Source organism: Labeo rohita, chromosome 7 (genome assembly GCF_022985175.1).
Source record: "Labeo rohita strain BAU-BD-2019 chromosome 7, IGBB_LRoh.1.0, whole genome shotgun sequence".
Lineage (NCBI taxonomy): Eukaryota > Metazoa > Chordata > Actinopteri > Cypriniformes > Cyprinidae > Labeo > Labeo rohita.
In genome coordinates, this window is record NC_066875.1 from 23,315,518 (window position 1) to 23,338,531 (window position 23,014).

At 36.2% G+C, this 23,014-nt stretch overlaps 1 protein-coding gene across 3 annotated transcripts in view; it reads right to left on the reverse strand.

Moving 5' to 3' along the window:
* phkb (phosphorylase kinase, beta) overlaps window positions 1-23,014 on the reverse strand; it is a 90,648-nt gene that overhangs the window by 44,197 nt on the left and 23,437 nt on the right. For all 3 annotated transcript variants that reach the window (XM_051114578.1, XM_051114579.1, XM_051114577.1), the window contains 4 exons: window positions 17,820-17,935; window positions 12,484-12,547; window positions 7,183-7,278; window positions 4,822-5,019 (listed from right to left, as the gene is read on the reverse strand). In XM_051114578.1, the coding sequence (XP_050970535.1) occupies window positions 4,822-5,019; window positions 7,183-7,278; window positions 12,484-12,547; window positions 17,820-17,935 (474 nt within the window). The remainder of the gene's footprint in view (window positions 1-4,821; window positions 5,020-7,182; window positions 7,279-12,483; window positions 12,548-17,819; window positions 17,936-23,014) is intronic.

Sequence of the window (23,014 nt, forward strand, 5' to 3'; positions counted from 1 at the left end):
CTTTGACTGACTTACAGCAATCTGTTACCTGCAGCATAATGCACATACATAAAATGGAAGCCCTTCAAATCATTGAGAGGAAATGCCAGACAACCTCTGTTTTCCAGTTACGACAGTTGAGGAAAACAGAAAACAATTATGTTGAAGTAAAGTATAGCAGTCAAGCAGAAACTCCATTAAAAAGCCATAGTGCTCCGTCTCTCTTTCCCTAGAGCTGGGCCATGAATCACTTGGGTTTGAAATTAAAATCAACTCAGATGTAGAGATGGTTTGTGAGTGTGAAAAACCAATGATTAATTCAAATTATGCGACTGCTGCTTGTTTTATCGCATTCATTTAAAAGTATAAGTCAAGATTTAAGTGCCTACAGATGCTCTGGAAAAACAGAGAGAGGATTTCTTCTCAAACAGGATTTGAAATTAGGGTTACATGTGCACATATGCAGGCAGATTGAGTTTACTAAGGGAGTAATCCATCAGAAACATTTGTATCAATATCTAACCAAATAAATGGAGATTAACACAAGCAATTTTGTGTGGGACTGTTTTTGCTCATGGTGCATTCTGATCTACACGCAATTATACCACATTTAGCATCCCACTTTCCAAGCTGCAATTAAAACTTACGAAGCTTATGAGCTCACGCATTCACAACAGTCTTGCTATTCACGACATGAAACGTTCCTAATACAATTCCGTGATCCTCTTTTCATCGCTGCCAATTATATGACAACCTCAATTCGAATGATTCGTCTTCAGAAAAAAGAAATCTTGTGAGCTGCTTAAGAGGTACAAAATCTAAAGCACACTTTGATGGCTGACAGGGAACAAAATGTCTTTCAACCTTTCCCAAATGTAATTAAGACTTCTCTATCTCCGCCAGCAATCTCGGAAGACAATCGCCGTGGCATTAGGAGATAAGAGCGAGAGATTAGGATGTAATGAAATAAAGGCTGTTAATTGGACTGGTCTCGCATCATTGGCATATCGCACATAAACTGTTTCAGGACAAAAAAAAACAAGGCACTTGCATAGCCAACTTTTAAAACTGAGAGGGAATAACTAAATTAATCTACTCTCTAACTAACAGTGAAAAATAATTTGATTCAAAGGACCATTTTTTCAAGACCATAAGCGGTTTCTTAACACTGGTTGAACCAACAGGCTTACATTAAACCCTGAAAGACTAAAAATAATATCCCCTTTTGGTTCTTTTATTCACCTTAATGTCAGTTTCTGTAACCACCCAGAGAAAGAGAGAGAGACAGAGAAGTGTAGTCAAATGGAAGGGGGCTCAGACATATTAAATAAATGTCTCCTGGGCGGAAAAGAGCAGACACTGAGGCCTACTCACAGTAAACAGGAGGAGTCTCATGGGTCTTTGGCTCCACTTACCACAATTACTTAGTGAGACTGTATCATTCACCAGAGGACATTCAGTCACTATGAGACATTCAGGCTTAAAATCCTCCGCCATCATAACTTAGTTATGGGTTCAACAGAATGGAAACTCCAACCACGCAGAAGAGCTTGCATTTGTCTGAGCGTGACAGGCTGACAACACGAAGATATCAAGAACGTAATTCATAATACAATGATTTTATGTATAATAAAAAAACATCAAATGACATTACATGGACTGCTTCCCACCTATAAGAAAATGACTATCACACTAACAATACTGTTCCAGTCAAAAAAACCCCATCAAAACCAGCCTACTGTATATCAGGCTGGTCTGTTGGCTGGATTTGGAGAGGTTCTGAGCACTTTTCAGATGGTCAAACTGGGAGATCATAATCGAAGACCAGCAAACCACTTTCACTCATATACTATTTAAAAGAACAAAACTGTTTACAATTTTGATGTAAGACTTTTAATGATGTAAAAAGTCTCTTCTGATCTGTGTGTGTGTGTTTTTTTAAATAAAGTAAAAACAATAATATTATGAAATACTATTTAACCTCAAACATTTGTCATGTCTAGGTCTTTGTGAATTGTTTTTTTTCCAGTTCATGACAGTTAGGCTATGTCGAAAAACTCCTATCTCATTTTCTCCTCCAACTTCAAAATCGTCCTATGTCGCTGTTTCACCTTTTTTTGTAAAGGGCGTTTGACCTTCTTTGCAAGTTCACTTTGTAAACACTGGGTTGGTACTTCTGCAGCGATGTAGGGCGATTTTGAAGTTGGAGGAGAAAATGAAATGGGAGTTTGACATATCCTAACTGTCTTGAACCAGAAAAAAACAAGAGTTCACACAGACCTAGACATGACGAGCGTTTGAGGTTAAAAAAATATACAAATTATTATTTTTTTTTTCCTCAGCTGGGATTGTTTAGAGCCCTTTTTAGGTTTAAGTTTAAACTCAGGGGCACCATAGAAGTCCATTATATGGAGAAGAGTCCTGAAATGTTTTCCTCAAAAAACTGAAGAAAGAAAGACATGAACATCTTGGATGACAAGGGGGTGAGTACATTATCTGTAAATTTTTGTTTTGGAAGTGAACTTCTCCTTTAATACAACTGTGTTTTTTAAATATATTTGAAAATATGAAAAAAAAAAAGTAAATGTAATTTATTCCTGTGATGGCAAAGCTGAATTTTCAGCAGCTATTACTATAGCCTTCAGTTTCACATGATCCTTCAGAAATCATTGTAATATGCTGAGCTGATGCTAAAGAAACATTTCATATTATTATCAGCTGCTTAATATTTTTGCGAAAACCATGTTTTGTTTAAAGGCTTCTTTTATAATTATAAAGTTAAAAGAAACAGCATTTATCTTAAACAGAACTTTTTTGTAACATTTGTAAATATAAATGTTTAAAGTGATCATAAACTGCCTTTATTATTATTTTGTACTGTTCTCTGAGGTCCACTTATTATGTTTGGCTGAGATGGCGGATTGTACACTGCCCTCCAAAAGTTTGAAAACACCCTAGAAAAGTGGGTTTTGGACAACATTGGCATGAATTTATTTCAATTTGTGATCATTTTGCACTTATAAGGGACAACAAAAACTATGAAAACATATTTTATTACATAAACAGTAAAAAAATTTGATTCATCAAAATATCCACCATCAGCAGCTATTACAGCTCTGCATAATCTGGGCCTAAATTCATTGTATTCTAAACTTAATTGGCAACCAATTGTTGAAGCTATTAAGGTGTGCTGACCCAAAAAAACTTTTAAAAACCTGGGCCAAGTTTAAACCAGTAACCAGGCATCACAGCTGGCAAAGGGGAATGTCTGACTTTGACATGTATATATTGCCATTATTATGTAATCAAAATGAAACTTATTATTGCTGGTCTTCAATGATAATGTCAAGTTACTTTAATGTATTTGCACCAAAAAATGATAAGGATTTATGATGATATCGCCCAAAACCACACTTTGCCAGGGGTGTTTCCAAACTTTTGGAGGGCAGTGTAGATGGATTGGAAGTAAACGCCCACTGCTATGATTGGCTAACAGTTGTGTATGTTTGACAGCCTACATCCTTCACAGATGACGCTGATGTGATTTAGGTTCAAAAGGCATAAATATTCACTTACTACATATCAAACAATCTGTCATAACAGACAAAGCAATAGTGACCACATAATAAAAACAGTTACTCACACTTTTGTGGTGTGGCATAACTGTCAGATACAATATAGCTGTTTCTAAAAATCCTGTGTTGAATCGTGCCTAGTTTGTAAGCGAATCCACAATAAAATGAAGTGAACAAAGGATCAAGTTCTTACTGACGCGGTCTGGAACTTCATTAAAAATAAAGTTCATCCACTCTTTCCTAATGCTGGGATCAGAAGGAAGGAAATGCAAAGACTGTTTTTCCACAACTTGGCACTGTACAGCATCTTGCTGCATTTGGAGCCAACTTTATCGTTTGGCTTCTGCGAAGACCTGCGTTTGCCTCTCGTTATATGCACTATGTGCACGAATCGGTGGGCGTGGCTAAACAGACAGTGATGTAGCGTTGATCTTCTTCTGCGGAGCTAGCGTTTAGCCACAGAATCATACATTCCACAACCTGTCATTTTGACAGATTGGCTTCAGTATAAGTTTTTAGACTAATGAGAAAGTTTTGAGTTCTGAAACTTACAAGATGTTTTTAAAGTACAATGACTTTATATGTTAAAATATCAAGGGATTTTCGTTTCTCAGTTCATGACCTCTTTAATTCAGTAAAAGAACCTTTACTGACCCCAAACAATTGAATCATAGTCTGGATAAAGGAATAGCTTGGTACTGCCATAGTATCACAGTCTACAACACATGATAGTACTATGATACTTTCTTATTAGGGGTGGATTAAGTAGTCGGGTAAATGTATTGTTGGCCCTTCTAAGAGGACTTTTCTTCTTTTTTCTTACTTTTCTCATTTCCCTCTTGTTTATTGTGGGAGGTCATCTCCGGCAGCTGATGTGATGATTTGCTGCCGGTTAAATCTCCCCTTTTCAGACTTCAGATTCAGACGCAGCGTGTTCCCAGGCTAATTCTGGAGTTAATATCCTCGCAGTTCAACCCAATCAAATGGGATTTACCCACAGCCCTCGCATTCTCCTGAGAGATAGATAAATAAGCAAATCTGCACCAGATTAAAAGATGCATATAAAAATGCCTGAACGCCATTTATTAGATCTGTCGCTAACCTTTATAGCAAAATCTCTGTTTCTGAAATAAAAGGGCTAAACCTGAGGCTAGTCATAACTCATCCCAAATATGGGGAAAAGGCTCTTTTCATTTTCCTTTCCTCACTGAATTTCCTTTTTTTCTCCACCTTCTTTCATTTCAGCTAATATGCTAACCACACTCACCTTCATCTCGGCAGGTTTGTAGTGCCTGCGGTTCTTGTCCTCATTGGCTGTTCTATAGCCGTCCCGTAAGAAGCGCTTGAAGCCGTACTTGCCCTTCAGTTTGCGGACTATCTTGTCAAGAGTCTGGGAATATAGAGCGTCGTCATCCACGGCGAACGCGGGGTAGCTGATGCAGGGCAGGAGGGCCGAATCGGTGTTCTACATGAGAAGAGCACTTGCATAAGAAATGGACATTGAGTGACTCACTGCTCTTCTATTGAATTCGCTTTGCATCAGGAAATATCGAGGGGACCCAGGGTTAAGTGACCACTCTCTTCCTGAGAATGGGCTATTTTTCTACATTAGCCTCTGCAGTTTTAATAACACATTAGTCGGACTCATGAAGAGCCTCTAATACATGCGATACATAAGCCTATGCACTTTAAGTCATGGAATCAAACCTCACTCAACTTACAAAGGAAGAATTTCTGCATAATGCACTGCCTTCATTTTCCTTAATTGCACTAATTTACCTGTTCTTTGGCAGAAATCACTTCGTTCTCCATTTAAATCAGCACAAAGAAGAATGGGAATTATGCATTGTTAATGGACATTGTGAAGGATGGAAAGGACACCCTGTGACCTGACAAATCCAGTGCATCGGAGGTCATATATTTTCCTACAGATGCAATTATAGGGGTCATATCACAAGAAATTACATTTTTTGTAGAATAGTTTGATATGCTATGAATAATGTTTCAGTAAGTTTCAATAATGTCTTTCATAATGAAACAAATACATTTACAGTTGAGGTCAGAAGTTTGAATCCCCCCTTTCAGAATCAAAAAAATGTTACTTATTTTACCAAAATAAAGGGGATCACGCAAAATGCATGTTATTGTTTATTTAGTATCGACTTGAATAAGATATTTCCCATTAAAGACGTTTACATATAGTCCACAAGAGAAAATAATAGTTGAATTTATAAAAATGACACTGTTCAAACGTTTACACCCCCTTGATTCTTAAAGGAACACTTTTTTTCTGAAAATAGGATCATTTTCCAACTCCCCTAGAGTTGAAAAGTTGAAAAAAAAGTGGAGTGTTCCTTTAATACTGTGTTGTTACCTGAATGATCCACAGCTGTGGTTTTGTTTAGTGATAGTTGTTCATGAGTCCCTTGTTTGTTCTAAACAGTTAAACTGCCTGCTGTTCTTCAGAAAAATCATTCAGGTCCCACAAATTCTTTAGTTTTTCAGCATTTTTGTTTATTTGAACCCTTTCCATCAATCAAGTTGGAAAATATGACTCAAATATGAGTTTTTCCAACCCATATCAAACACTTTGCATTAAAAAAAAGCTAATGCATTAAAAAAAAGGATGGGGGGGGGCTTTTGAACAGAATGAAGTATATATAAGTGCCTATATCATATTTTTTCACTTAGTACTGCCCTTCAGAGGCTACAGAAGTTACCTGCATGTTTCCCCAGAGACAAAATAAGTTAAATTTACCCTGATCTTCAAATTCAAGAAGTTTTCACCCCCCAGCTTTTACACAAAAATGCTGGAAAACCAAAGTGGGACCTGAAGGATTTTTCTGAAGAACAACAGGCAGTTTAACTGTTCAGGATAAACAAGGGACTCATGAACAACTATCACTAAACAAAAAAACACAGCTGTGGATTATTCAGCAAGAACACAATATTAAGAATCAAGGGGATGTAAACTTTTGTACCGGGTCATTTTTATAAATTCTACTATTATTTTCTCTTGCGGACTCTATGTAAACATATTTTATTGTTTATTTATTACCAAATGTATTTATTTATTACTAAATACTATTACTAAAATTTCTGACATCACATTAACGCACACCTCTCTCCCTCAAAACACCCTCTTCATCAACTCTCCCAGCTTCAGAAGATTGGGACTCTCCCCACATCCAATCTCCATTCAGAATCATATTCACTTTCCTCAATGTCTGATCAATACTGTAGCTCATTCCAGCTAGGCTTTTCTAAATCACTTAGTGCCGCACGAAGCTAGCACACTAAATTGTTTGCTACCCTGAGGCTTTTTTATGTAAAGAATAAATTGTAAAGTGAATTTCTATCATTTCTAATCAAGTACCCATAAAAAGAACAGTCTTAGCCAAAGGAATAGCTAAGAGAAATGGCTAAGGACTGTTACTCATTTCATATTCAAGGGAAGCATACACACTAACGCCTTACATGCACAGTAGTACAATTCAAAGATGCACAAGAAGACTACACTAACATTACAGTACAAGTGGACATCTGGGAAGAAAAATAAAAGTATGATATGACCTTTTTAATAATGGATCAGCAGTGTATGCATACAGTAGCAGGCAAAAGAACTCACATGGGAACGAGACTCCCTCGGCAGGAGAGAGCACAGAGTCTGTCTGTTCCTGTTATGAGCATCCAGATCCACAAAAATGACTGACCAGGAGCATCCCTGCAGGGCAGAGGTAAACAAACAACACAAATCAAACATTATAATGGCCATCTTGTCACCTCCTCTTGATGGATAGAATTTAACAGTGTCTGTTACAGGTGATAGTGGGGTTACATACAGTTAATGACTTAAAAGCTCCATATTAGAAATGTAAAAATAAAACTAAAAAATAAAAAAGTCAGATTTCAGTGATTACTATGGGCCTGTGGTGTGTCACACAGCAACAGTTCCACATTATTTCCTAAAAAACCTTGAAACCACGAACCTCACCATCCCCAAATCAGATTCACAATCCAAACTCAGCTTGGAGGCATATTTAATAACAAAAACTTCAACACACACACACACACACACACACACACACATCTGGTCAGCTATCCTTGTAGGGACTCTCCATAGGCGTAATGGTTTTTATACTGTACAAACCATATTTTCTATCACCCTACACCAACCCTACACCTAAACCTACCGTCAAAGGAAACGTTTTTTCATTTGTACCTTCTCAAAAAAAAAAACAAAAAAACTAATTCTGTATGATTTATAAGCTTCTGTCCCCATGAGTCTGTGTGTATTCAGGTTGAAGTCCCCACCAGGATATACAAAGCAAACCCACACACACAGATATATAGGCTATATACACACATCTATATATACTCACTGATATATATCACCCCTTTAATAATGCATCAACAGTTTGTATATGCACAGTTCAGCAAAAGAACTCACATGGGAACATAATATATAAAATAATGTAAATAGCATTATATATAAATGATACAGAACCTAAACTGTCTTGATGCTTTTTATTAAAAAAAAATAATAATGTTTTATTTATTATATAAAATCAGCTAACAAATTTAAAGACTATCAAGAAACCTAGTTTTTAAAGGGATACTTAACCCACGAATGAAAATTATGTCATTACTCACACTCATGTCGTTCCAAACCTGTAAGACCTTCGTTTATCTTCACAACACAAATTAAGATATTTTTGATGAAATATGCGAGCTTTCTGACCTTTCTACATTGTTAACATAGTCTATGTGACATCAGTGGTTCAGCCGTAATATTATGAAGCTATGAGAATACTTTTTGTACTTTTCGTAAAAAAAAAAGCGACTTTATTTTTGTTTTCTTTTCTAAAGTCACTGTTCACTGATGTCACATGGACTATTTTAACAATGTCCTTACTACCTTTCTGGGCTTTGAACGTGTCAGTTGTGTTGCTGTCTATGGAGGGTAAGAAAGCTCTCGAATATCATCAAAAATATCTTAATTTTGTTCCGAAGATGAACAAAGTTCATTTTTTCAAGTAACCTCAATAAGCGGCAGCTTCCTAGTCATCAAACAGCATCCAATTAGAACAAACTATTCTCTGTTTTCTCTGCATTCCCCTCACACCTCTCCATTTAAACAGTACTTTTTCAATTTCGCTTCTTCTGTGCGAGTAGACCGATTACACAACAAGCACCATTTTGTGGCACATTTAGCTCATCTAGAAAAGCTCACAAAGAACCGAAATGCTTATACAGGCTTCTGAACCAACAATTTACATGCTGAGAGGGATTGTAATGTAAATGACTGTGAAGAGTGTGAGAATGGGAGGCGTGTCAGTGATATGTAGACTCCAGCAGAATGTGCCATCATCTACTGACTGAGATAAGAGCTGACTTTAGCTAACCGTGAACATTTGCCTCAGCGTCTAAAAGTAAGTCTATATATACATATCTATAACACTTTATTTACAAAACTATCACAGCAACTTTTCATCACTTGATTCATGTGGATAACTTTTTCTACGATGTCTTTTTGTACTTCTTGAAGCGTGTAAATATTGAAGGATTCGTTTCGCTAGATAAGACCCTTCTTTCTTGGCTAGACCATTTGAAGCTGCATTTAAACTGCATTTTGAAAGTTCAAACTCAGTGGCACCATAGAAATCCACTCTATGGAGAGAAATCCTGATTTTTGTTTTTTTTTTTCTTCAAAAAACAATTTCTTTACGACTGAAGAAAGAAAGACATGAACATCTTGGATGACAAGAGGATGAGTAAATTATCAGTACATTTTTGTTCTGGAAGTGAACTTCTCCTTTAAAAGAGACCTTTTATGCCCCTTTTTACAATATGTAATATGAATCTCAGGTATCCCTAGAATGCGTCTGTGAAGTTTCAGCTCAAAATACCCCACAGATGATTTATTATATCATTTTGAAAATGCCCATTTTGAGTGGAAGCAGAAACACGCTGTTTTCATGGATGTCTCTTTAAATGCATACGAGCTGCTGCTCCCCGCCCCTTTTCCAAAATAGTGCTGTGCCTTTACAGCTCATATGTAAGATACTCTGCTAAAAAACATCTGTTTGGTTTTGATTATCATGTCTATCGTGCTGAAATCATGCATTTTAAACCATATTAGTTTAAACTTCTGTTCTCTTTCATGTCTTACTGCGCTTAAACTGTCAAATACACATAAGTTTATATTAAAAACACACGAGTTACAAAAAACAGTTGGTTATGTCTGTGAAGGTAAACAGCTGGGAAAGAAATCGTATGTTTATATTAGATCTGTGTGGCATCAGCGCAACACAGTAAATAAATCAATAAATTCACTGCTGTCTTGTCTCCTCTGAGGCTGGGACTCTAAATAGTGTTGTGTGTGTTACTGGGTTGTCCTTTTTCACATTTTCTGGGTTGGTAGATGCACTGGGGACCCTGAAGAAATCAGGTTTTCATGATATGTCCCCTTTAAAAATGTCTTTGTTTTATATTATTTTAGTTTATATAATATTTTAATAAAAATTAAACTGTGTAAATCTGCAAACCTTAGTGAGCTGTGTGACATTTAGCATGCTAAAGATACCTTTAGTAGAACCTTGGTAAACGATTAGTCAGTAGTTTAGGGCTTTATGATTTCCGCGATGCGGAAAACGCGGACGGAATTGCGGAATCCAGTCATAAAAACGGAATTTACTGAATAATGCGGAATGTTGCGGAATTTGTCAAAGTTTGAATGAATTAATCAAAAGTAGGTCATTACACTTAAATCAAACTGCAATATGGACTAGTATCTGTAAATATTATGCTGCAAAATTACCATTTAAATCCTGCATGTTCTGTGTGTCTCTGTTTTAATGAATGGAGCAGATGAGTGGTTTTGTTTACTACATACACTAAAGCACACGTGAAGCTTGTGGTGATTTCAGCATTTGACCATTCCATTTTAGGAAAACTAGCATCATATCCTATACACACAGAAAGGTAGACACCTCAACAAAATAAAAGTCCGGTTTAACTTGAAGACATTATATTATTACTATTACTACTGCTACTACTAAAATGAAACAAACAATATTTTTTAGGGTATAATCACACATTTCTTCCATGTTTTAATTTTAATAGTAATTCCCCTTTGTTTGCCAAAAAAAGTTTGCTTAATTTTCAATAATTAAAAGATAAATGAAATTAATGTTTTATGCCTTCATTTGATAAAAAGAACATTTTAAATACACAACACAGAATTTCTGAGGGTAAAAAAAAAATGTCATAAGGCTATTTTAAGCATAAATTTGAATAAAGTAAGTACTCATTTAAACACTTAGACATGCTAAAACACAGAATTTGATAGCAATAAAACATGGTGAGAAAAAATAAAACATTTCTTAGGGCCCTAAACATGTCATTTTTGGTAAACCTTTATTAAACTGATATGAAATTGTATAAGTGTCATGATTTTAATTAATTAGACATGCTCTTTGATTAAGAAAACCATTAATTTACCATTAAAAAGGAGTTGAGAAAAATTAAAACAACTAAAAAAAAAAAAAAAAAAACGGAATCCAGAAAAAATTGGAAAAAAATAAAATGGAATTTGGGTTAAAATAAAACGGATTTCATAGGTCCCTAGTAGTTGGATGACTAGTTGGGAGTCAAGTTGATCATTCTGCCTAACCCAAACTCTAACTGAAAATCTGTACAATGGTTTTAAAATGATGGGGCTTTAATTAAAAATCTGAAAGCTGAGCAATATGTAGCTCAACATATGGCATAAAAGATCTACCTGCTTTTATCCTGTCATAACAGTGCTCTGACAGCTCCTGTTCCAAAGAAATACATGAAAGCGTCAGCTCTGCCGTCCATGCTGAGAGTTAGTTGAGGAAATGGAGCGTGAGAGCCATCATTAATAACATAACCCATGTGATGACACAGCACGCCTACCATCCAACTGAGAGACACATGGCAAAGCCAGCCATTTGAGTCCTCCATTAATTCAAAACAACACTGTCTACAGCAGTCACTTCCATAAAGTCATTTCATACACTGCACCGTTTCCTACTAATGACAGAACACAGAAAGCCACATTGGGGTGAAAGAGGCAAACTTGGCAAAAGGTCAAAACACAACAGTAACTACAAATAACTACACCATCATTTTAAATCGTGTCCATCCTTCTGTTAAATAATTGAAAAACAACCAATGTTAACAACCAATGCACTCCGAAGGGCCCTCATGTGTGTGTAAATTTGGGCGATGGAGCAGGGTAAGATGTTTCTTCTTCCAAAATGGATGCGCTTTGAGGATGTTATCACTTTTCCGGTCCATTACCAAATATAATGGATGTGGCCCACTGCCATCTTGATTTTCCCTCAACACCAAAACAAATTAATCCCACTAATGACCGCTCCAAAAAGAAAAGAGCACCAAAATCAGATAGAAGTATTCAACATTCATCAAAGTTGGAAATCTGACAAAACAGATAGCTCAAATGCAATCTAACCCAATAATCTTGATCACTTGGTTTTGTTTCTCTCTTGCCTCGGACACATTTATGCAATGAATTAGATTCCCGTGCAGGAGCAGACACATTTACTACAAAGATGAAGTGAGCTGTTGGTACACTGTGTCCTTCAGCTGTTTTGATCCACTAAAATCTTCCTTTTATAAACATTAATCACAGTTTCTCAAAAAGCATTCATTATTCAGTGATTAAAGAGGTGGTTTATCTAAAAATGAAAAAGCTGCCATTGTGTAGACTTATTTTGATCATTCATGATTATCGTTTGTCAGCCACTACACTGTTTTGATATAAAATAATAACAGTTAGGAATAACACAGGTTTCATATGACATTATGGTAAACAAATGAGAACAGAATTTAGATTTTTGTGTGTATAAACCCATTATTAACCAAAGGATGTCAGCAGTACCTGATTTCCAAACAGGTTGAATCCATTGATGGCTTCCAGAGCTGCTTTGGCTAGTCCCACCGAGCTAGAAGACAATAGATCAAATTCATAATGAACACCGAACATCCTCTTTTAAAGACAACATGAATATTGCACTTGCTATTTGAGCACTTTTTGTGAACGGAGAACTAAGCTCTCGTTAAATACTGTTCTGTTCCAGGTGCCGTTTTCATCCGTAAAAGACTCCTTTGAGGTTAAACAAAGCTAATAATTTATGTCATTCATGCTTTTTCAGCCACTCACTCTTGTCAAATGTACATTTAGACTATACGATTAGAGCTAGGTGTGCTGAGCAATAAAAAAAAAAGTGCCCAACTGCTATTGGTAAAGAAAAATCAATAGTGAAAATGCAGAAAACGAGCAAACTGAAAGGCATCGGGGGTAATTCTAAATTGAAAAGAACATTGTAGAATCCAGCTCTGCTCCGTGCATCCTTTCCCAACAAAACCATCAGCTATGATCACAATCAAGCTACAAGAGGTTGAGACACTATTGATTTTCTGCCTGGACGGAAAGCAAACATGCTCAGCCTCAGATATATTAGTAAAATCTGACAATGATGCTGACAGACTATGCAACTTTTAGATTCGAGCTGGTAAAAGCTAAAAATTACAAAACTGGATAAATGTACAAAAAAAACGAGGGGGAACCATCTGCTGTAATGTGTTACTATAACTGGCTCTGTATTGGTGACGGTTGGTCTGGTTTTTGCAACTGGATGAAATGCCCTTTATTCCCATTTTAATTAAATGGAAAGTTTCTGAAAGAGTTTTAAAAGAAACTTTTAAACAGGCCCCTTGAATGGTCATGAATTACAGCCCTCTGGAGTTCTGAGACTTTACTCAAAAGCTGGCAGAGTCTCAACAGTATCGAACAACATTGCTTCTGAAAACAGTAAAGCGACATTTACTTCCTTTGTGCTGGTCTGGAGTACACTTATATAAAACATTTATCACACGTCACATTTTGAGCTCCATCCACAGCAAAACAACAACTCTCTTTACTCTGTGCACAGAATAATCATGTTAGAGGAACAAACTCATTAATTACTTACAATTGCTCAGCTTGCAAAAATGAATATTTACATTCATAATATTCAGAGTGCATGGACTCCTACAAATTAGACAGCGGTATAGGTTTGAGGCTCATTAAATGTAAAAGTTACAAAAAGCACAGTATTAGCAACCTTTTTTCGTTCTAACAATATTATTACACATCAAATCATACATTATTTTAAATGGTTATTTCTCTTTTACATTTTTTTTTTTTTAAATTATTTTTACACAATATTGCAAAATATTATGTTCGTATCTGCACAAATACAGCCGTTTCCGTTTAGTCACTGAAAATGCATGTTTTGGAGTAATTAGGCACATAAAAATAATAGTAAGATTTCTAAATAATTTTGAAAGAAGTTAATAATACAGAAAATAATGTAATATTGTTAAATATTATTATAATTTTAAACTATTATTTGAACCATTTTCTATTTGAATATATTTTAAAATATCCACCACCAGTTAAAAGTTTTTGGACAGTAAGATTTTCTCACCAAGGCTGCATTTATTTGATCCAAAGTACAGCAAAAACAACAAAAGCAACATTTTGAAATATTTTTTACTATTTAAAAAAACTGTTTTCCGTTTGAATATATTTTAAAATGTCATTTATCATTCCTGTGATTTCAAAGCTGAATTTTTAGCATCATTACTCCAGTCACATGATCCTTTAGAAATCATTCTAATATTCTGATTTGCTGCTCAAAAATATGTATTATTATTATTATTATTATTATTATTGTTATTATTATGTTAAAAACAGCTGAGTATAAATGTTTTCAGGTTTCTTTAATAAATAGAAAGTTCATAACGGCATTTTATCTGAAATAGAAATATTTTGAAACATTATAAATGTCTTTATCATCAAAATGTTTTGATCAATTTAAAGCATCCTTGCTAAATAAAAGAATTATTATTTCTAGAATTTCTTTCCAAAAAAAAAAAAAAAAAAAAAAGACAATTATACCGACTCCAAGCTTTCGAATGATATAGTGTTTAATGTTACAAAAGCTTTTTATTTCAGATAAATGCTGATCGTTGGATCTTTCTATTCATCAAAGAAACCTGAAAAAAAATGTACTCAAATGTTTTAAATATTGATAATGATAATAATAATTAAAAATAATGTTCCTTGAATTAATTAGAATTAATTCTGAAGGATCATGTGACACTGAAGACTGGAGTAATGATGCTGAAAATTTGTAAATATATTCATATAGAAAGCAGTTATTTTAAATAATAAAAATATTTCACAATATTACTGCTTTTGCTGTATTTTGGATCAAATAAATGCAGGCTTGGTGAGGAGACGAGACGTCTTTAAAAAACATTAAACATTTTACTGTCCAAAAGCTTTTGACTGGTAGTGTAATTTATTCCTGTGATGGCAAATTTTTACTCCAGTCCTCAGCGTCACATGATCCTTTAGAAAACTTTCTAATATGCCGACTTGCTTATTATTAAAAATGTTGATTTGCTGTGTATTCTAAATGTTGAAAATAGTTGTGCTGCTTTATATGTTTTCTTCACAATGTTCAAAAGAAGAGCATTTATTTGAAATAGAAATCTTTTGTAACAGTATAAATGTCTTTTTTGCTTTTTTAGTTTAATTGCCCTGTACTTGTCAAAGTTGTTTAGGCTAAAATTGCAAGGCTTTATGCTACAAATTTTCTGAATAAGTAAGAAAAGTCGCAATTAAACCTGCTCTCCCCTCCTCAACAGCTTTAAATATATAATTTAAAGACTGATGAATCATGAATTGATCATTATAAAATATTTCGATATCTGGCTAAAAATGTTAAACAATTTTTTTCATTCAGTTAAAAGTGCAAGGAGCAGAAGTCAATACTCTAATTGGCTCTCAGTGGGGATGCTGTGACGGCAAGATAAGGAAGAAGTGATGGAGAGAATCATTATTGAGCCTGGTTATGAAAGAGAGGCAAAGCAATGTGTTGGGAGTCACTGCCTATTGACTTGCTCTTCCATAAAGCATATTGTCTGGCCAAATCCACAGTCCGTACTGTCTGCGGAGCACCAAGAATCATTTCTGCAATGGGCAGATAGGAGCTTCTCTATGTGAGTCCTCTCAGTAGGAGTTCAGTCACTCATGGACTCACCCAGAGGAGGTGAAATGAAGTGTCACCCTTACTGGAGGACCACGATAGACATGCTCCAATCTATAACCTCCTCAACATGAGCTGAAACTTTCACATCGTTTTAGGTGCTGGGTCTCATTAATGCGAATAGCAAACAGAAGTTTGCTTTATTCCATACTGAGCATGAATGATGCCTTAGTACTTGGTAAAAATACATGTTTAGAGAAAAGAAAAATGCTCTGTGCCTTGTGTAACAATGAAAATTAAAAGACGCATATGAATTAAATATACACCCACAGTCTACACTATTAATAGAGATGCATCAAAATTAAAATTCTTGCTGATGCAATAAGCCAATAACTAGATTTTTATTGTCTTTTGTAAAAAATTTATATAGAGTTACCCTAAACTCTAAACATTATGTCAAAAAAAGCTGGTATTGTCCACTTTCAAGGCATTGCAAGTTCACGTTTTACTGTAAAAGCAGACAAGAGCCCTTGTTGTTTGTGAACAGTAGCTGATAAGTCCATTTTAGCGAATCGGCGCACTGTATTCAGGTCAGGTGACAAGACTGCCAGTCAATTTAAAAAGATGCGCTAGCTAAAGCTGGGGACACGCTGCACGACTAGCAGAAACACAAGACTGAACACACTTAACGACTGTTTTCATCGACTGGAACAGATTTTAGTCTTTGACGATTGTAAAGGAGCACAAACCTAATGAGTGACTCACTCCACTACACAACACACTTAATGATCGGCCAGTCACGACTGGACAGATTCAGCCGCTCCCGCCCAACCAAATACAACACTGCGGACAACACTGCTGCTTTTATTTGAAAGATGTTTTACCTACTGAAACATTAAGGTCTGTTTTAATGCTCTTAATTTGTGCTTAATATATAACAGAAAACATTAGCTTTACTGCTATTTGGTGCTCCTAATAAATGTCACAGTCTTGTCTGAAGCCCGATGCTTCTCTTTCTTTTTGGAATTATTAGACATTTGATTGTCTTTTCAAATGCCCAGGTCTATGTTTAATTTTCTTAAAGGAGAAATCCACTTCCAAAACAAATATTCACATATACAAGCAAAAGTATTTAAATTGTATTATTTTTATGAAAATAACCAAACGTTTCGCTAGATAAGATTCTTCTTCCTCGGCTGGGATCGTTTACAACCACATTTGGGATTGTTTGAAGCCGCATTTAAACTGCATTTTGGAAGTTCAAAATCGGGGCACCATACCAGTCCATTATATGGAGAAAAATCCTGAAATGTTTTCCTCAAAAAACATAATTTCTTTACGACTGAAGAAAGAAAGACACGAACATCTTGGATGACAAGGGGGTGAGAGTATATTATATGTAAATCTTTGCTTTGAAAGTGGACTTCTCCTTTAAGAGGAGTTTCGGCAAACGTGACTAAAAGTGATCGAGGACGGATAATTTCGACAAACTTGATGAACCTGTGATATATTTTTCAGGGCGTAAAAAGGAAAATAAAAGCTTTTCACGGAACCTTGCTAAAGCAGCTCTTTACAGTGGATGTAACCATACAGTCTATGAACAACAAAGCTTGTTAGGTATTATAGAGCATAAAACTTATTTTAAAAAAAAAACATAAAAAAAAACTCATAGTTAAAGGGATAGTTCACCCAAAAATGAAAGACCTTTACTCATCTTCAGAACACAAATTAAGATATTTTTGATGAAATCCAAGAGCTTTCTGACCCTGCACAGACAGCAATGCATGTTCAAGGCCCAGAAAGGTAGTAAGAACATCGTTAAAACAGCCCATGTGACATCCGAAGTTCAAACGTAATGCTATGAAGCTATGAGAATACTTTTTGTGTGCAAGGAAAGAAAGAAATAATGATTCTTCAGAAGTATGTGCTCCGAAGACCTCACAGGTTTGGAACGACGTGTGTGAGTAATTAATAACAGAATCTTCATTTTTGGGTGAACTATCCCTTTAAATATCCAATATTGGCAGATACCGGTAATTCAAAAGAACTATAATATTGTCCAACAACCGATGTTTTACCAATATATTGTGCATCCTTAACTACAAATGATCTTGTAGCAGTTTTAAGCTTAGATTAAATTATAGAAAGTGAAAAGGAAGACAATGATAAAACTTACCTGGAATGCAGTTCTGTGCTTCCATTGTTATATTTGCTTCCCCGCTCCCACATGCCAAAGTCTGGCACACGATACGCTCTTTCCACACAGAACACCAGATTCTGGATGAATGATACCTACAAATGCAAACATGTCATAGAAATGTGTCATGCTAAGATCTCCATCGCCTCTGCTTGCTATCCAGACATTAACGCACATCAACAAATGTAGGTTTGCCTTGCGAAGTAGGCCTGCTCTCAAAGCTTTTCTAGGCCACGGGTGTTTTTATTTGTCAATACATCAGCATTGCTTCGTGTTCCCCATCTAATATTCTGATTATACATGAATTTATTTGAATAATATTCCACTGTATAAAGCAGCTAAAGTAATCCATCACTTCCATGGGTGGCATTGGTAATATCATAAGCCCCTCAACACTTCCCATCCCCAGTGCGGAATGAGGCCATAGGAAAAAACAAGATGAAGGAAAGAATGATGACTTTATGGTACATAAATGAGGAAATGTTCAAACACCCGGGGAGGCCAGGCTGACAGCGCTTTTAATTTAACATGAAGAGAACTGAGGGCCCCTAAAGCACGTTAAAATGGGGCACTGAGGAAGGTAGGCGAAAGACAAAATGCAGAGGGAGAAAGAAGGAGAGAGGGATGGCTTGAGCACTTTTATTTTGGGCCTGCACTAAAATGATTAATGTGACGAGCTTTATGGTATCTTAATGAATACCGCAGGCCCGGGCTGGCACTATTTTCTCTCTTCTTCCTTCTCTCAGACGCAGAGAGCGAGTGCAGAGCAGGAGAGGAACTTTTCTAAGGATCAAGATGGATCAGTCAAGGCCGTTCATGTTTGCTGGATAAGGCGTTTTAGTTAATAGCTGTACAGTAACTCCTGAAGCAGCCCTTAGTCTACTGTATATGTCTTTCTAATAATAGATTTAAACTGTGACATTTCTTAATCCCTCACAAGCCAAATACACCTACAGTAATAGCTCAAGCTTTTACAAAAAGGATCCTCAGCAGACAGTATTAGCTATGTTTAAACATATCAGATGACTTTAAATGTTCCAACAGAATAGCAGTGAGACTAGTAAATAAGTGTTGGAAAATGTCAAATTCAATTATTTAAAATGAATATAGAATATTAACGCCAAGTTCTGTCATGAAACTCCAAATGACGAAGGCTGATGGGTCGTTAATGCAAATGCAAAAAATGATGATATTCACAGCATTAAAATACTTGGCACAAGCTGACTGGTTCATCTTGTATACGCAACCATTGAGCTTGCTGCTTTATATTTAAATAGCTCGTTAGCATTCAATAGAGTATTTCGCAGCACACTTTCAGAGTTTCTCTGAAAACCTCCACCTCCCCAGCTCCACCTATATAGATCTGCTATGGGTTACTATATTTGCTCTTTGTGCAGCAGCAGAGCAAAATACTCACAGCAACATATCGGCATATGTATTGGCAAAAGCAAGCTCCTGTAATTGCTTTGCAGCAGCACTGAACTACAAAAACAGCAGCATAGCAGATCTATTCCGCCAACACCAAATACATTAAAGTGGTCATGAGAATCCAAAATTCCCTTGATCTTTTGACATAAGATGTAGTTGTACTATAAAAACATCCTGTAAGTTTCAGAACTCAAAACTTTGTTGTTAGTAAAAACAGCTTATATTGAAGACAATCTGCCAAACAACAGCTTTTGGAATGTTCTACTCCATGATGTAATAGGAAGATAAGCGCTACCTCCGCAGAAGATCGTCATCACTGCCTAATTAGCCCCGCCCACCGATTTGCACATAGAGACAGAGTGATACGCACCATAATCTGAAAGCCACGCCCACCGGGGGGTTGGGGGTGGGGTTACAATCCAACACTCTCCACTGGCTTTGTATTGCGGGAAGCCTCCTCCTTGTCATTTCCGACTTATAACTAAAAACAGAACAATGTCTAAAAGCTGCTATGTGACAAGGTGTACAGTAAATAAGCTAAAAAAAAAAAACCTCCCAGAACTACGTTTTTAAAAGCTGTCAACCCAAAAAACGAGCATATAAAGACACAAAAGTAGAGTGCAACGTGTCATATTACTCTGAGAACTACGCCCACTGGAGGTAAACTTGATCACGACAGGAAACAATCATTACTTTTAACCATGTCAAAGGATTATTTCACCACCCTATGTAAACCTGAGAGGAGATATGTTGAGAAACTAAATTTTATTGGTCTATGTCAGTGCTCCTTTTCCTTACCTTTCTTTTGTCGGAGAAATGATCCAACTTAATGGCCCAACGTAAAACACCCTGACATTCACAACTATTTGTGTCCTTAAATGCTCGTTTTTTTTGGGATGCTTATAAAAACATAGTTCTGGGTTTTTTGTTTACTGTACACATTGTCACATAGCAGCTTTTAGATCTTGTTCTGTTTTTGTTATAAGTCAGAAATGACAAGGAGGCAGCTTCCCGCAATACAAAGTATTGTAGAGCATTGGATTGTTTTCCCCCTCGGTGTGGGCGTGGCCTTCTCAGGGAACCGAGGCTACGTCAGTAACCAGAGTATTGAAACTAAAAGATGACGCTGTGCCGCCTTTGTTGTATCCGACAGTGATGTCGCAAACAAAAGTGTGAGTAACTGTTCTCATTTCTTGGTCGCTGTTGCTTTGTCTTTTCTTACAGATCGTTTGATATGTATTGAGTTATCTATGTGTTTTAACCCTAAATCACAGTGGTGTCTATCTATGAGGAAAGAATGTACGCTGTTAGCCAATCATAACAGCAGGCAGTGTTTATTTCCGAGCCAATTCAAACAGAGCGTTCTGCTGAGGGGTGTTAAAAGTAGGCCTATTTATTCTAAATTATGAAGTAAAAATCTTGATACCATTATAAGTGGACCTCTGAGAACTATACAAAATAAAAAGCAAAGGCAGTTCATGACCCCTTTAACATTGTCATATCTATTACCATGCTAAAATCTTCTGAGAGTTGTCATAATAGAAATCATATTAATTAAAAAAAAAGTGACTAGGTGACGCATAAGTATGCAGATAACACAGAGGTTGGAACCACTATTCTTCCGTTATCAGATGGACGACCTCCCTGAAGAAACCTGGGACTAAATAGGTACAATGGTATGCTAGGCAAACCAGGAAAAAAGCTTACATTACACAAGCAAAAAATGCACTACCAATAATGAGTAGGAAAAATATATTAAACTGGCAATTTCTTCCTGATTTGTTCTGCTGTTCATTAATAATGGAATGTAATGGACTACTGATTTCACAACTATGTTTTTTTTAATTGCATTACACACCCGAGTAGGCATTGTTTAGAGACATCAATTAGCAAATCTTTTGCAAATAACAAAATAAAAGCTACTGTGACAATTTGTTAAGGTTTGGGAGGAAAGCTCAGCTAGAAAGGTGAAACTGCCTGTCATATACATGAAATAGCTGGACACGGTAATTGCTTAAAAACACAACACTTAAGAGAAACAATTTTCAGTAAAAGGACAATGTGGCTGTATAAATAAAAGCTGCAGTTATTTAACAGACAGTGGCTTATCAGCAGAGTGTTAAATAAATGCTGCTGGGCACGGACAGCAGGAATAAAAGATGCTATTAATGAAGTCTCTGCAGCCCAAAGAAAGAGAAAGATTACACAACTATTACAGCAACTGCTAACACATTTCAGTGTCCTCTTTGGTGTGTGAGTCCAGGGGTCAGGGGTGAGTGCTGGCAGGATTTGAAGAGGCCTTTTTAACAATAGTTTCATATTTGTGCTACAGTATTTTCCAAATAGAGTGCTTGAGCAGTTGCATAAGTGATATCTCAGCTTGGTAAAATGCAGGAATTGGCACTTACACTCTTTGCCCTCAACCATTTCAACTCAGCTTAACTTTATTTCTACAGTAATGTTTCTTACAGCTAAATTGCTCAGTGTAGTAATGGCCAGAAAGCCCTCAGAGCAAGTCCTCAGGCAGACAGAGAGAAGATCCAGTGGCTAGGGACACGATTTTGGCTGTAGAAGTGTAGAATATTTCAATACATCTACCGCAAATCATCATGGCAAAAACTGACAGTCCAACTGAGGTGAAAAATCCCAATCCTTTAATTCTCATCTACAGTGGAGATCAATTTTAAGGAACAATTTCCTAAATTTCAATTTAAAGTTATCCGAACATGAGTAGAAGGGCAGTTTTTTTTAAAGCATATTTCATAAATAAACTGTATTCTGAAGCACAGTAGAAAAAGACTTAAATGAGATATTTAAAGAAAGTTAACGGTGCATAATCAGAATTTAGCCTTTTTTTAAGCTCCTGAAAAAGCTAAAAATGTCAAGGCATGTCAAAACTCCTGCCAGTTAAATTCCAATTTTTACTAAGATTAGAAGATAGTTGGCCGCTCTAAGGTGATTGAAACCATGCGACAGAAGTTTGTCCAGATGAAGGTCAAAGGGGTGACCCTTTCAGCCACTGCAAGAGAAGTTGGTCATTTCAAATCTGTGAGTTCTTGAAAATTGCAGGTTTACAATGACACTAATTCATTCAAGTCTCCCAAAAAGGCTGGTTATCCAAGTAAGACAAATGCATGAGAAGACATGATAATGCAGAGACTTTCAAAAGGGAATCGGTTCAACACTGCAGCTGAAATTGCAGTGGTAAGGATCCGTCTCTGCATCTTTAAGAAAAGTCAGGCTGAAACCGCCGCACTCTGCGGTGACCAAGCCTCTCATCAGCATAAAGAATCAAAAGGCTAAGCTCACCTTTGCTGAGGAGCATGTTGTGTGAAAAGAGGAGAACTGGTTCAAAGTTCTCTGTAGTGCAAGTTTAATTTATTTGTGTCTGATGGGAAACGATTTATTTGGCATCAAACTGAGGAAAGACTGAAGCCCAAGTGCGTAAAGAAGTCAGTGAAAGGTGGAGGAGAAAGTGTCATGGTTTGGGGGAAAGAAACCCACTAAACCAAACTATGGAAAAGAGTGGAAGAAGAGTGGACCAAGATCACTCCAGTGCACTGTAAGAAACTCATGATGCCCTGCGGCCGCATATGTGCTAAAGTCATTCAAAGCAATGGTCGCTACACTTCCTACTAATTTCTGTCAGCTGTAACCCTCCAAAACTTTAGTTGTAATCTTCTTTTATGTATTTTGTAAATTTTCTTCCGTAAATATATCAAAATGTAATTTTTGATTAGTAATAT